Source organism: Haliotis rubra, unplaced genomic scaffold (assembly GCF_003918875.1).
Source record: "Haliotis rubra isolate DU_JTF1 unplaced genomic scaffold, ASM391887v1 Scf54, whole genome shotgun sequence".
NCBI classification, from domain to species: domain Eukaryota; kingdom Metazoa; phylum Mollusca; class Gastropoda; order Lepetellida; family Haliotidae; genus Haliotis; species Haliotis rubra.
Window position 1 is genome coordinate 477,744 of NW_025767235.1, and position 17,517 is coordinate 495,260.

The following is a 17,517-nucleotide window of genomic DNA, read 5'->3' on the forward strand; positions in this document are numbered from 1 at the left end:
TACTGAAATATTCTGACATGATTAAACAGTCAAGTACTAACTACACATTTTCCCTAATGAGGAAAACAAAGATTTGTTTACCTACAACAATGACTTCTCATCATTACCAATGGACATATTGATCTTAGCTTTAGTCATGTGTTAAATAAATCATTAACAGTTTTAGAGCTGTGATGTTGTTTTGATAATAACATCTAACAACACTGTCTTCAAATCAACAACAGCTCGAGTCTTAGCAAACATGCAATTAGTGAAATATTGTGAAATGAATTTGTTCACATGCCTTGAACACTAATGGGAAAATATGAACTTATTTAAACAAGGGAATATCCATAATTCTTTCACTATTTCTTCAGTTCTTTTGTAATATCAAAGCACCCAAAGAACTTGTAAAAGCATGGAAAACAAGAACAGGGATCATGTAAACCAACAAGGGAGTTTACCTCTGCAAATTATTATATGGGATAGATATAATCTTCATGCAACTTTTCAGTAAATTTCAAATGGATTATACCAGTAACATCTAAGTGCTGCTCTTTGTAATCAATCTCAATGAAAATTAGTTTGTGAAATGAATCCACTTAGAAACTGTGTCAATATTGAATATTTTAATATCTTCAAGACTGACTGACTGAGTTTGGTTTTACGCCACTTTTAGCAATATTCCAGCAACATCACGGCGGGGGACACCAGAAATGGGCTTCACACAATATCTTCAAGAAGACTATAGATTAAAGTATGCACTTATCATATATTACATTCCAAGAAGAGTGATAATTCATAAAATCAATTTCTTCTTTTGTTAAACCACTGACTAAGCATGACATCTGCAGCCAATAGCTAACATAATTAGCACAGTTAACACCTTGTGTGATAAGCACCTCCATCTGCACTAGATGACTTCATAGTTCAGGAAGTCATCAGGTTTAATATTCAACACATCACTGCACATGTAAAGACATGCCTATGTTATATACTAGCATTTTAAACAATTATTATTTCTCTCTCTTCTCAAGTGCCCTAAAATGTACTCAGTTTTCATTCTTAGTTTTGTTTGATAACTTGACTGAATGATCAAAAGCCATCATTCACTGTAATATTTTATTTCAGATTCCTTTGAAATGCAAGGATTTCATATTTTGAATTCATATTCCAGACAGAATGTTGAGAGGTCTCACCTTCCAATCCCTCCATCCCTTCAGACATATCGTATGCCAGCGTGAGTTCAGGGTAGTGGCCAAAGCCCAAGTTGATAACAAAGATAGAGAGGTGTCGTCTGTGCTAATTAGCAACCCAACGGCTCTAATTAGCAGTGTCACAGGCCGTAATTAGCTTGTCGTTGATTCAAAAATAGCTGCAGTTCGACAACTTGCCAGCACACCTGAAATGACAAAAGCTACAACCAATGACAATGCTCCAGGTAGAGTTCCGTTCAACCAATCAATGCTTCATTAAATATTGCACAAGAAGGTAAGTACATACGTGTGTTGGGCGGCAGAGCAGCCCCAGTAAAAACACAAGCATACACTGAGGCTGATCGCACATCTCTAACACTGATTACATATTCACACTCATCACCTGCAATCAGCAGGTAATATTGATCAAACAACCCTCACTAAATCCAATATATTTCAACTTACATATAGAAAAGATCCTGGACGTCTGTTTGTTAAAACAGGAATGACTTTACAAAGAAACAATTAAAAATGTTAAACGCTACACAGACCTTCAAAACAGCAGGCACAACTAGCTACAAATAAACTCAAGTTTGTCTCTATTTACTTGCACTAATTCATTACAGTCTATGCCTATGATCTCCCAGAATTAGGTTTCACTGTTTATCAGATACTTTTGTCAGATACTGCCCTTCTCATATGACACATACACTGGTCATTTCATGAACATGCCTTACCAGTGTATGGAGTTGGAGAATCATGTCTGATATTAACTGATTCATTTGCATTGTTTTTACAAACTGCACAAACAAAATACAAGTTACTGCCATAGTCCCTAGTGAAGACACAGGTCACAATTGGTCTTTGGCACCACATGCTTGTTGAGATAGGCAACAAACAGGCTATGGCCCTCAGGTTGACTGACTTCGATGACATGTATCGTATCCCTATCAAGATGGACAACATTTGTGATGTCAGTCATTGGATTGTTTGGTCTAGATTCAAATATGTACAGATCGCTGTCATATGACTGGAATATTGTTGAATGAAGTGTTAAACAACATACAAAACTGCCACCGAATGAGGTAACTCCAACACAGATTACATTAACACTATGTTGTTTCAGGATTATAGATCAGCTGACTGAATGCTCAACAGAATGTTAACAATAATGGGAATAGCAACAACAACAAAAAACACAGAGAACTGAGGCTGCAAAATGTGTGAAAATATGTGTACATTAAAGGTTCCATATCTTAATGAATGTTTACATTCTTGGAACAGAGGCCTTTTCGACAGTTTTTGATAGAAATAACTGCATAAAATATGGACAACATCAATATATTTTTCTTATTTGATCTATTGCTTTGAAAACTGAATAGTTTTCTATACCACAAAACCTAACATTTCATCTGGGATAGTTATCTTGAGTTATTGGATAACATTCTTGAATTAATTTAAAGGAATATCCATGCACGTTGTGGTAAATAAGTAATTAACCAGTGCTAGGGAAGGAAGGGCACGCTCCCTGATCAATGCGCAGGACATTCCCAGGAGTGCTGTCACACTCAACTTGACAAAGTGTCACCATGTGACACACGCGTCACACTCTGCTACCTATCGTGGGAGTGAGATGGCAGAATCGTTGGCATGACATGAATAGTGCATCTGAAGTCAAAAGCAAATATTGTATTTTCCTACAACAAAAACCTCATTTCTTTCAGTGGCTAGCAGACCTGCCATCCTTGTATCTACCATAGCATGCCTCCTCCCACCTGCAGACAAGCAGCAGCATCCTGAGAACCAGCATATTGATTCCCCACCCTGTGAACTTCATCACCATTAAATATTTACAAACTCTGTTATTTCTTGGACTATCTACTAATAAGAGCTTTGTATGGCCTTTGTGAAAGTTGTATACTTTGTTTAAAGCAATCAGCCCATGGCATGACTGGGGTAAAACTAGTACTTCACATCATGCATGCAATCAATTTATGTTTCCTTACTACATGATCAATCTGACCTTACTTACTCAGCACTTTCAAATATTACGAACCAATGAATGGCCACCACTGATAGGTCAGTTTAAAATACTTTCCTCAAAGATTAACACTGATTTCCTGACATACGGTAATTGACCACTGCAAAGTTTTAATTTTAGAATAGAAATAAACATTTGCACACATCTAAATAAGAAATAAGGGCATGTACTAGATATAGAAGACAGTGTGCTTGCCAGGTAAATTTCCAGAAATTGACAATTGTTTTAGTTTTTTTGGTGTTTCTCTTACATAATTGTTAGTGCAATGTAGGGCTTCCACGGGTACTCGAGTACTCGAGGACGAGTCGGGTTTAGCTGGACTCGAGTCCATTTTCTAGGACTCGAGGACTCGAAAAGGGGAGATAACTCGAATTATTGGGTTACGTTGACAGACTGTCTGCCATGTGCTGAGCATGAGCCACCGTTAACGTCTAATATTAAGATAAGATATAACTTTATTATCCCGGAGGAAATTCTTATACATCCAAACTGTCTCAAAATGAATATGTACACAATTCACAAAAAATATACACAATAATTACATGCACAAAACGAAAGCTATTTACACAGTAAAACTGACATGATATTATTCAATTAACCACATAGGTAAAGAGGATGAATTATTCTAGTTGTTATCACATGGTGATAATTCAAAATATTTGTTGCATTCACGAATACTTGAGGGTATGAAAGACTGTCGAGCTCTGTTTGTTTTGAGGGAAGGTAATCGACAGCAGCGTCCAGAAAGAAGTACTTCAAAATGGTGAGATAAAATATGTTAACTATCAAATCTAATTTTAGTTGCCTTTTTGACAATCTGGCGCTCATTGATAAAGGGAATATACTCGAAATTTAGTCGGCAGTATTAACAATTTTGAAATGTTTTGTTGCGATCAGACAGGCCCCATACCAACATAGAAAATTGTAGGTCAACACACTTTGAATAAAGGTTTGATAAAAACTGTCATTACGGTTTTGTCAATGCCTTGACAATAATAAGGTCCAGAATCAGAAATTAGGCCAGTAACAGTGGCGTCATCTGCAAATTTCACAGTAAACAAGTCATTTAATGAGAAGTAACAGTCATTGGTATACAAAACGAAGAGTACGGATGAAAGAACACAGTCCTGTGGAGCTCCAGTAGAGGTTGAGAGTAAAGAAGATTGATATCTATATCAATTGATATCTGAGTTCTATGTACCCTGAATTCTTTAACCCATCTGATAATGTTTTTATTAACACCTAGATTAAACAGTTTACTCCTCACATGGTGTGGCTGTATGGTATTAGTTGTTACAAGTCTACAGATGAGAGTAAATATTATACATGGTTTGGATTTTACTTCTTAAAATGATAAGGTAACTATCTTAACAGACATGGAGAACGATAAAAAATCAAATGTATGGGCGTGTCTTGATCTGGATAGTAAAAGAGAAAAATAACCAAATGCCGCCTGTGCGGTATATCAATGCGTTATGCAGGCAGTACAACCAGTACGATGAAAAAAAGACAAATGGCAAGTAAACATCCAAATACTGATTCTGACCAATAGGAAATGTTAGTCACACGACGATATGAAGTCGGAATGAAGTAAGTGTTCACTTGTGTGATCGGAACACATGTGATGCCGGTTACGCTATCGTTTGTTTGAAAGGTATGAATTTCGAGTACTCGGGTCCGAGTCGAGTCTCACCCTTCGTGTACTCGAGTCCAAGAAAATGGACTCGTTGAAGCCCTAGTGCAATGTGGTTTGTTGGACTGAGTTTTGGTTTTACGCCGCTTTTAGCAATATTCCAGCAACATCACGGCGGGGGACACCAGAAATGGGCTTAACACATTGTACCCATGTGGGGATTCGAACCCGGGTCTTCGGTGTGACGAGCCAATGGTTTGTTGGAGCTATCTGGCATCAACGTAATATTCAAAGGAGCAGAAGAAGAAAAATGATATGATATGAGAAAAAGAAATCATAATCACAGGTGATACACCAGTTGTTGAGATATTAACAACCTCCATTATATGAGCAAAATTGTCCTAAATTGATAAACATTGGTTGAAGTTTACATGCTGTATTAACTAATCAAAGTCAAGTTTCAGCTCCCAGCTTCCAGGGAAGACGATTCATCAAGATATTTCAGAATTTGCCTGTCTGACAGTGTCTGAAGAATTTATGTACAAGTGTTATAAGTCATTTAAAAAACAAGTCAGAACCTAAACTGGTGTTTTTCCTGGACTTAAACTTACTAGTAACTCACATAGAAAACATTATTGAAACATATAAAAATCTATAAAGATCAAGACTGTCCAACTTAGAAACTAGAGTCACCTTGGATGCAGTCCTTATCTGATGAGATGTTTAAAAGTTACAAATAGATTCATTACTTGTCAAAATAAGCCATCTAAATGAATAAAATACATGAATTAAAATATACAAACCTACAGATCTGATACAAGGTGTAAACTTAACCTTTTTACATTAAATCTGCTGACTGAAATAGGAATGTTTTGTTTTGTTTTCACCACTTCATTTAATGTGTGTAGAAAGTGTTTCCAGTTTGTCTTGAACAGAAATATTATGTCAAAGATTGCAAAACATCTGATTGCCAATTCAGTCTTGAAAGAACAAGCTTCCTATCAGATCTAAGCACTAATCTTATCAAGTTGTCCCCTATTTGATGCTTTTATTCTTTCAGTCAGCACACTCTCCATCTTGGTGTGTGCCAGTGCAGAGCTCTCCACACTGTTTGTTGAGAACATTCAGTTCCGAAGCAAACTGTACACTTCCTTCCAAGAAAAGCATTGCAGATCAAGGTGATTCTCAAAGTCCTCACACATCGATGGGCCCCAATATTCCTAACAATGACAACCAGTTCCTTGATGCTGAGCAAGTTTGAGACAAAGACGAGGTATTGTCGTGAAACATCAATATATCTGGAGCCGTGACAGAGGATCAATGTAAAAAGGTGCCCATCAGGTGATATTGATGGTGAATCGGGAAGGAAGTACGGGGAGGGGAGGGGTGGGCGTGGCAATGTAACGTCTTGTCATTTTAATTGTACAAAAATATTCATACTGCAGAAGATGGCTAATTCTCTAACTTCTCTGCATGAACACACTGCAACAAACATTTTACACTCATCAGCAAATATTCCGTAATACCATGGTTACCTCCAATGTGTCAGCAAAACAGACCTTAACATTAGCTTCATGTATCTTAACCAAAGCCACACATTCAAAGAAGAAAGTCAAATCAGATCTTGCAGAAGTCAATCAATCAAGATATTTACAGACTCATAACTGGTGTGAATAAATGCTTTAGCATGTAAACAGGCACAGAAATTGTGCAGTTTGATACTGTGAGGTCATAGAGTCAATATGTTGGAAGCGAGGATACAAGACAATGCATGAAACTTTTAACACTTCCAAATAAAACCAAATATTTTGTCTGTGCAAAACGATTTCCCATCTACTTTCCTCAAAAAGCAGTATTTTCAGTTGTTTTATCCCATAAAATATTTTTATCTAGGCAAAGCAAACAGAAATCTTACTTGACTCCCCCACCCTGTAGGTTGGTTGCAGACGGGTATAGATCTCAACCACTGCTAACTTGTCTGACTAGAAACTAGTGGACAGGTGGCCAAATCAGTAGGATTACTTTACAGTGCTTTCTATTGCTCTAACCAAACTTCATACTGCAATGACAGCTGTACTGGAGCAGTCATTGCTCACACTAATTGCATTTCAACCTCTTTTCATCTCTGACCAACATAACCTATTGCCGTCACAAAAACATATGCAAATTTATTGCTATTTGATGGTAGTGGAAAGAATACATCAGAAATTAAAGAAAATCTAATCCAAATTTCAAGGAACAGAATCAGAAAAACGATGCATAATGTTGACTGCATGCCCACCCTGCTGGGAGAAATCTGTTCCAATTCCACAACTCAAAGCATACTCGGATCTACAGAATTTGCCAACCCTTTTGTTTGGTTTGATATCAATGAAATTCCCCACAGCTCCATAGACTGTTATGAGCAGTTAGTAGGAAAAATATCGCAATTATTCTGCAAAGGTAGTGGAGTAATTGGAATTGAGTTTGAGAATTGCTGATCACATGACGTTGAACCTGATTACTTGACACACGTTTGGAAGGAGCTCCTACCTGCAAACAGAACCAGTATAGTGTGCCATGTATTCAAAACAATGAATAAGCGATTGATATTACACAGAATAGCAGGCCAATCCAATAAATCAGCATACGCCTAAACATGCCAGTCCGATAAATATGCATAGCAACACAACAACCATTATAAGAAAAAGCATACTGAAAGCTCAGTGCAGTACAGATGGCAAAAGATAGCGGGATGTCACCTCTTCGCAAATATCAGCTAACACATAGTAAACGATGTATATAAGGTTAAATGACTTGTCAACAACAAGGTGTAACCCCTTTTCAAAAAGCTCTGTATTTGAACTCTGGTACAGAAGATGACGAGACATCACCTGAAGCCATGAGGTCTTTTCTCCATCATTTCACTACAAACATGAAGAATGGAAATAGACATGCCATTTTATGTCAGTTTCTAGTCCAAACATTCACAATATAGTGCAGTCAGAAAAGACGACGACAAGACAAGAACTCGATGTTTGTATGTGCATTGCAAGAGCATTAGTCAGACTTGATAGTCTGAATGTACGTGTTACTATCTAACTATCCAAATATAGGCATAAGCCTTACATAACCACTTAATACAAGAATATTCAATCACATGTAACTTGAAATTGTGACCCATGAGTTGGAACATTGTTCTTTTTCTGAAAATGTTTGACAATACGACAAAGACTGTTTCACAATACAAACTATATATAAAATGAATTCCTGAAAGATACCAAGATGTAAGCTTCTGTAAATTCACAGCAAGCCTTTTTTTCATCTCCATATTACAACATATACCTGGTGCTACCTCCAATGTGATCCCACTGTTACCAGAACTGCTAGGAAGCTACAGGGCACAAGGCTGCTGGTTCTCCTACCACTGACTAAATAAGATAGCATTACAGCTGTGCATTAGGAATTCATTACAAGAAATTATTTCCTATTTCTAGTGAAAGTAGTAGTCCACAAGGGAGTGTCACTAAAATTCTGGATTTGACTCTCGACACATTAATTTAACACCCTGTACATTGGGCGGATCACAGATGACATCTGCATATGTACAGAGATCACATTGCATTAAACAGAAGAAAGATATGTGCCAAGTTTCCATTGTATGAGACATTAGGGAGTCAATATTCACGGATATTCTTTCACCACATACTGGCACCACCTTATCTGTATGATGCATTATGGATCAAACAGAAAAGCACAACCCAACTTAGGGAGTTTGAGAGAGAGAAGCAGAGAGAACCTACCTTCAAACCTTCAAGTCACTCAGCTCGCAAGAGCGTATTCACAATCTGGTAGGAGTGAGTATGCACAAACATATACAAGTGCAAGGTATCTGACAAATTCATTTTTACAAGATGAGCGCAGCTAAATGTCAGGAAGCAAAGCCTACAATTACCTTGACATAGCTGGCACGGCTGGCAGAGATATATGTTTCTGTATACTTCAGCACCCTACCATGCACGCATGTGCTACCACCACCCACAATCAAATACACATATCAAAACTTTCACCAACAATGCATGCGAACAAAATCCTACTTTACAAGGTCTATTTATAGTGCCCGCATTCTTACATGGAAAAAGGTTGTCTGTGTGATCTGCATTACAAATCTGGATTTCATGTAGACAAAAAACCATCTCATGTTACTAAGGGATTGGGACTTGCTTCACATGTTAAGGTTTAAACTGAAGATCGTTTTTAACAACGCACAATACAACACTGGATTGACTATTTATAATCACCCTTATTACACTATTTTAACACTTGAGCGAGTGCACAGTGGGATCCTATGTTATGAGATATTATATTTCATTTCAAGAAGTGATGAGTTTTTTCAATGGTTTGACTCATTTTCCATAAACAGTATCAATAACACTATCCCCATATATATTTAACGTAGGATTTATTTCAATGGCAAGTTACTTATATGTAGTGAATTGTTTGAATTCCAAGGTATCCCACTGTCATGTCTGCTCTGCCATTACTGCAGTAATGACAAATGGTGCAGGTTGGCAAAGCAGATTCAATGCAATTCCAAAGATAAATCTGGCTAATTTGTTTGTTTTTTAATGCAACACTCAGCAATATTCCAGCTATATGGAGGCTTTCTGTAAATAATCAAGTCTGGACCAGACAATCAAGTGATCAATTCATGAGCGTCGATCTACACAGATGGGATACGATGACATGTGTCACCAAGTCAGCGAGCCTACCATCAGTTGCCTGTTACAACCAGCATGCGTTGCTGAAGACCAACTGTAAAGTGTAACTCATAATCAAGCTAATAGTAAGCTTCAACTCTCATAGGTTGAAACGGGTTAGTTTTAACTTCTCAAAGGTAAAAGGGCCAACAAGATTCACTAAAAGTAAAACATAAAACATAAGCCATTTGCAATGCTCTGCTCTATCCTTGCAAATATGACCATTACATACAATGTCACTATTGTTTGGAATTGTTTTTTAGAATTACAATCAACTACAGTCTGTGAGCAATACTTTAACCATCTCAAGCTATATTCCAGCAATAGCACTGTTGTGGACATCACTATAGGTTTCAAATATTTAAATCATTTGGGGAACAGAAACTGCACATCGTTGAGCAAACACTTTAATCACTTGGCTACCCCACTGCAAAATCAACCTTAAATTTTCCACTTAAATGCTGTTTAGAGTTAAATCCTTAATATGCAGGTTTATTCTGTGAGTCATTCTGTACATTATGTGCATTCATTTGTTCACTGTCAATGCCTTTTTGGCATAGGAACCAAATTTAATCATATTATTGCAATCTTTACTGTGCCAACTGCACACAGTAGAAGAACTTCAAACAAAGGTCAGTGCTATGCAGCAGTGCCCCATCTTCTGCAACAAGGATACAAAAATTAATACCCTAATACTGTCAGTGTTTACATCAGAAGTTCCATACCTTCTTTACACTCTCATAATATAATACAACAGGGAAGGCAAGAGTGAGTGAGTGAGTATGGTTTTACGCTGCTTTCAGCAATATTCCAGCGATATCATGGCGGGCGACATGGAAGGCAAGAAGTTTGGTTGCAATATCCGACATGTAGAACAGGATTTTTGATTGGTTTGTGTCATCCATAATCATTGTTATGATTGGTTTATGTAAGCATGGGGAAAATCTTTAACCACATGATGGAAAATCATCAACATATATACAGTTCAAGCGTGTAAAGATGCTATATTTTACAGAAAACAAACTCTCTATTCAGGAATTTGAAGCTCAGCAAGCCAAAGAACAAGATAACCCAGAGAAATGGTTGTCCAAAACTGGAAATGTATGAGTTGTAAGAATTAAATACACAGACAGATTGAATAGCAAACCTCTGGTCAAGCAGGTGTATGCTAAAAAGTCAAGCTTAGATGTAAGCATCACCAAGTACTTTGAGGTGCTTCCTTTCAAATTGACCCACCTGTTTTGTCGCTAGTGGGCCTATAGTTCCTGATCTCATAATGAATTCTGTATGCAGTGTACCCATTTGTAATGTACAGAGAAAAATATTGAACACAGCTACCATTTTTAGGATGATCAGGATGACTTTTAAGCCACTTACTTCGTGACAAAAACAAAGTATAAACATCTTTCAAGTACCTGAGACAACTGATATCAGTCAATCTTTGTAGGCTATATTTACACAGACCTACAGTTTGTGGAAACAAAGTGCATATGTATTGATTGTCCAACTATTAGGCTTATGAGGAGATGTGAAACTATTTACACACGTATGAAGCATGCCCAAACCAAACTGAAAGCAGATGACTCAAGCATATGCAGACTTTCTCCATGACTTATCAAGTAGCATCTCCAACAATAATCCACACATTGAAGGTCACAGTAACACATCTAGGCTTACACAAAAACCTTGTTCCATGCTGGAAGGAAAGAATATCAATGCAGGGAATATGAAACTGTCATAACTGACGTCAAGTGCAATATATCTTGCACAAAAATGACACCAGAAGAACATTTTGTGTGAAGTTCTTGTTTATCTATTTGATCATCTTGGTCAGTTAAACATTTAATTTAAATGCTGTGAGCTCAGTCTCCAGGGAGAGAGGAACTGGTTCAATGAAGGACTGAAATGGAGATAGGCTGACATAAGGCTCTATTTGTAAACAGTGGTTTTAGGCAAAATCAACACTGAAAGTCATCACAAGATTTGAATATACAAAAACGATAATTCTGCAGGTTTCAAAGAGTTCAAAATATATTTCCGCCAGTATGCCAAAAATAATATGTCATCATTCAAACGATCAATCACCTTTAGAACCAACAATCTAAGCTGACCTCAAGCTCTTTATCACAATACTGCTTTTGATCAAGAATAAAAGATCCTTTGATAGATACAACTTGTACTCGGTGACATAGGGTTAGTAAGGCGAATAAACAATGACATCTCCAATATGGATGGTTCTCAAAGCAAACTACATCCTAGGTGCCTGGCAACATGCACATCACAGAAAACAACCACAACATCTTGCATATACAAATAATATCGAAAATAGAAAACAGTTTTCTTCATGCTCAAGCATGACTGTTGAATTGCAAAGACAGAAAAAGCGAGTGAAAGTCTCTTAACAAAAGAATGGACAGCCCATTGTGTGCAGTCAGGACAGAGTAAATACCGACACATTTAATTTTAATGCACCAATCGCACACATATTGATAGCCAATATTCCTGGATGTAGGAATATTGACAAAACTTTCATGGATAGAATAGAAGAGAAAGTAAAGGTTTAACATGCCGTCATCCCGACAGTGATCTCAATAACAAAAGACAACTGGGTATCTATTTGGGACATGGAAAGGAGACCAGCAATTAGAAATTGTTTGCAAGCGACTATGTATGCCTAGCACTTGCTGCACAGCTCTCAACAATGAAAACAACATGGGAGTCATTCTCCATTAGCTGTTGTCGGGGTACCATTTGCCTCCTATTAGACTTGGGATGTTTCTTGCTTGCAGCACTCATACCAACTAGTGTATTGAACATACATTAGCTAGACAATGACGGCCATGTCCATAAGGTCATATGACTTTAACCCACAATACAAAGCAGTCAACCAGAAAGATGACTGTATGAAAGAAACACTTCCAAACACAAATACATCGCAGAATCAATTTTAGTATTTTTCAGGGGATAATAACTCATTTCACCCTCAGTAATAAGGTTGGCAATGTTTGGTATAAGTGGAATCCAGGTTTCATTTGGGTGGATGACATTTATTTAGACTAGACAATAATGGCTTTAACATTCACTGCACACACTTATCTGATTGATAATTACAAGAACGGAAAGAATCTCCTATAAAACATTTTCTAGTCCTTTAGATCCCTTCAACCACTGAAAACAATCATATCAATTTTTGAGAAACAAGACCAAAATGTTAATGAGGTCAATCTATTATGAATGATCAAGACTATGATCATACAGAAAATATTAATAATTCCATTATGCCTCCTATTATTGAAAATCATTATTTTATTCCATGCAAGCTTTTAACAGAATAAACAGAATATGATTGAACAATAGTATTATTCATGAATATCCAGCTCTTCCCTGTTGTGTATGTACGACAGAAGAAGAGACAGACAGATACAACTACACTGAAAACACTGATGTAAGTCTACAGGACTTCTTTTCAAGGTTCTACAGTGCAAGTGTCTATCTGCCAATAGTTAAAAATGTGTGTCACTGCTGAAGATACAAATCGAAACTAAACACCATATCTAAACTTACCCCATTAATATTTTATTTTTCTAAAATGCCCATATATGTGGACACTAAATATAAATACAAGCTTTTATACACCATGACGTGACAAAATGTCCAATACAGTTGACTCCGATATTCCATAATAACCTTTTACATGTAGTTACAAAGGTGTTTGAATGTAACAAGACAATGAAGCTAGCACACTCAGCTGAGGTGATGAAGGGCGTACAAATAGCTCAAGGCTTCTTTTTCCATCTCTACGGCAACAAAAGTCACTGTCTTTGTTATCCAGATGCGTTTTTTAAAATAATTATGACGCAATTTGCTAAACAATGATTATCAATTTCATAAAGGAAGCTCGACTGGTAAACATCAATTATTTCATAATGCGACATTCTCTGGAACGAGTCTCACTCTGGAGGGCTAACAATTGATAGTATCCGTTCTGATGAAGGTACGGAATAAAATTAAATATCAGTCAGATTCCATACATTTCATAATTGAAAATGTAATATGTGTTTCCATGCTCAGAGTTAAACAGAAACACCGAATCAGCTGTACAGCTGAGAGGAGAACTTACTTGTTTTGCACTTACTAACCTGATACATACCTGATATGCTCCTTACCAAATATTGCCATGACGTAAATTACTTAAGTGAAAGTATTGACTGGTTTATGGCACATAACGACAATATGATACTGCATTGCTGAAATGTTACAGCTTTGAAATATTAGATTTAACTCAGGCAATAAATTTCTGCTCATAACCCACACCGAACATTTGATTCAGAAAATGAGTATATTTCACTCTACTGCAGCAAATATAAATGTTCATATTTACTTGTGTGTGTCATATGACATGAGAAATTTCAGGTTTGATGGTTACTGGTGTAATGTTTATTGGGTGAGGAAACATATTTCGGAGAATTTAGTCAATGGTACCGGTACACATCAACTTGTATATGATGGCCAAAGGAGACTGTGTATTAATTCCCATTACTTACTAAAGATATCCCAAAGTTTATACCATTTCGATACAAACTGGTCGAGATGGTCCACAATACTTTTCCACATTGTGACTGCCATGGCAGTCGTGTTGGAAATCAGATTCGACTCTTGAACAATTAAGGGGCATCATGGTTGGAACAAACAGCTAGGTTTCATATTCTCTAAAGAGAACATGTTAACGGTTAAGCAGGAGCTGTGAAGGAGCAATTATATGGATGAAACCCATTTATTTCTTATTTTCAACATACGGATCCACAAAGCCCTACATCTCATTAATACTCTTAGTTTCTATTCAGACCTTGCACAGAATTAACAGAAACAACCAACATTGTTTGACACAAATTATGATGCAATTAGAGGCTGAAGTTATTTTAAAAAGAAATATATATTACTTCAGGAATACTATGAAATCTCCCATCCGGTTGCCTGGTACCAGTATGCAACAAAGACTATCTAAAGGTGAAGCAGGCTGACGGAATTAATTATTGACAATACAGAAACAACAGAAGGCTAAGAGTCCAACCTTGCAGAAACATGAAACCATCTCATGGAAAATTTAATGCAAGGCCTATATATGTATATGTTGAAGTGCATCTAATACCTACTGAAATCGATGCCTTCTCCATGCAACACACATGTGTATAGAAGCATGAAAATATTAACATCTTAATGGGCACCAGATGATTTAATTTGACAGATATAAAGTAAAATAGATTTTTTTACATAAAATACAAACAAAAAGATATCAGCTTTATTTCTGATTTTCTATTTGTTTTTTGTTGCTCTGTATTTCATCATTATCCCTTAAGGCCCTTTTGGAAACAACAGACTCATCTATTGGTCTTACAAATTCACATCATTTCAGAGAGTACTGGTAGACGAGAAGTGATGAAATCTTGTGTAATCTGGAGAAACCTATCCACCTGCTGTGTGTGGGAAGTCTGTCGACCACCTGCATGTTGCTGGGTAGCTGATCTATATGTCTTGGTACACACTTTGACTAACACCGAAGGCGTTTGCAGCATGAAACTATGTTAACACATCATAAAGCAAACCTATGCATCTGCACAATTCTTCGAATTCAAATGATGTCTGTGATGCCGAGGGGGAATAATTTCTTGCTGCTGTTGCAAGTGTTGCTGATGTCTCTGACAGGGATGCCAACAACTGTCACACTACTCACAAACCCTGTGCAAGGTGTTTTCCAGGACTGCATGCCTCTGTTCATTTATTATGAAGCTGAGGTTGTACAGGGGGCGACCCAATCACTGTGTAAGGGGATATGTCGATCTTTATTTGTTGGATGTTTTTGTATCATCAAAACTAGATCCTTAGCAAACATTGATTAGCATACAATATCAGAATACCTCATGGCACCTAAATTTTGATGAATGTTCAAAATCTTTTTATTCTAATGAAAATTCCTTAAAATGTTGAAATGCCTTAATTCTGTGCCTCAACTATTGCATATTCCATTACATAATTGAGGCAAGAGACCACCTGCCATGTAAATGGGATATTTTTGCTATTGATTCTGCTTTTAATGTCTACACGACCATCGATGACCAAGCACAAAGCTATCTCTTGCAATATTCACCTCCATATCCATTTCCTGACTGCACATAATGACAAAGTTGACCCCCACCTCATACCCTTGGCCATCAGGAATCCACCAGGGCCAATAAAGGCTCATCCACCTATCAATAATTAAAGTTGAAATGACCTGCCTCTCTTGATCTAAGACTATTATACCTAGTCACATATTCAGGTAAAATAGAGAACAATCATCTGAAGAGTAAGCTTTTATGTATATGCTAACTTATGCATGACACAAACAGGACAGCACCACAGCTGAAGCTTTTGACATTGCAATTCTGAGCAGATTAACTTGCTAAACAAGACTGGATGCTAACACACACAAGTGAAAGCATATCCCCCAAATCATGTGCTAAAGGCCACAGGGCCTTGCCCAGTCCTTTGGTAAACTTCTGCACAAAAGTTGTAACCTGTACCCACTCTTACCTAATGGAGGACTCACACCCAAACAAGTGAAACCGCACTAGCAAAACATTATATGATAAACATCATTATTTGGTTCTCTTCTTACTTACTGAGCAAGTTTGAAAGGGTTGTGATCAGAGTGCGAAATAGCCACTGGCCTGTTAGCCTGTGGCTAGTAAAAATCCAGCTGGGCCAGTAAATTTCCTCAGTTACTGGCCAGACTGGCTAGTGAAGTTTCATGGGGTAATTTTGTAAATATATCACTCTCTCCGACTTGTTAAGTTATAATACACTTTTAAATCATCCAAAATTATGGCCTGATAAAAATGTTCATCATATTAACAGCTGAATGATGAAATCCATGTCAGGCCGACAATATCTTATTAGGACTTCAGATGAAAGTCTGGAAGACCTACTGTTCTTATCCAAATAGTATTATTATTATTATTTGTACAAATTTTGTACCAGCTCTCCTGACCTAACCACTGGGTCGATCCTGACTTCCAGCTTCCGATAAGGGCAGATAACCAAAAATGTTGAAATCTTTTACCTCAATATCTCAAAAACTATAAGAGATAAATTGACCCAATTTTCACTCAATGTAGACATCATCATTCTCCATCGATTCAATGCATAGCGGAAGTTTTCCAGCAGAATAAACTTTCTGCAATTTGGGAAAAATTGAATTTCTTTTGCTGATTTTCACGTTTTGACAGTGCCTGTGTTTAAAAAGCTTCTCCTGAACGGCAAATAGTACAACAGTGTTCACGAATAGTGTCTGACCCCCTGACAAATCCGGCAGATTAGCCAACGGTCCGATAGAAGTCCACAACCCGCCGGCCCCAGTGTCTAACTGTATATTTCACAGTGACTTTGACTGAAGTTGTTATATGTGATATGTCACACTTGTTTGCTGTTTATAAATCTTATGTTTGTTAATAATTTCAATGCCAATTATAAGATATGTTAAATCTGAAATGAGTATTTATAAATTTTATTCTATGGGTCCTGTGAATTTTCAATGGGTCAGACAGACATCTGGAACTTACACGACCCGATGTCCTGTTACTTTGAAACACCATTCGTGAACACTGGTACAATCGTGTTTGATATATCGTTGTAAAGCCCACACTCTGGACTACATAAATTGCTCAAGGCATGTCGATATCTTGAATGGTTTTGGAGTTATCACCCTTGGAAGTGGGTGAATTTTTCTAAGACGCATTTTCATAGGGTTAAGAAAAATGTCACAACTCTACAAAAACACAATGGATTTCATTTTCCAAAGTAGCAATCTGTAGATACTTGTATGGAAAACATTTTTGCTTCAGATTGTTATCATGTAATAATGAATAATTACTTCACAAATACGACACAAAC

The 17,517-nt window shown here is 37.0% G+C and overlaps 1 protein-coding gene across 1 annotated transcript in view; it reads right to left on the bottom strand.

Annotated features, from left to right (window-relative positions):
• Positions 1-17,517, bottom strand: part of LOC124253333 (heterogeneous nuclear ribonucleoprotein K-like) — a 58,141-nt gene that overhangs the window by 26,782 nt on the left and 13,842 nt on the right. Inside the window, 1 exon segment of the mRNA XM_046687084.1 lies at positions 1,179-1,381. Coding sequence (XP_046543040.1) covers positions 1,179-1,206 — 28 coding nt within the window. The 5' untranslated portion in view covers positions 1,207-1,381.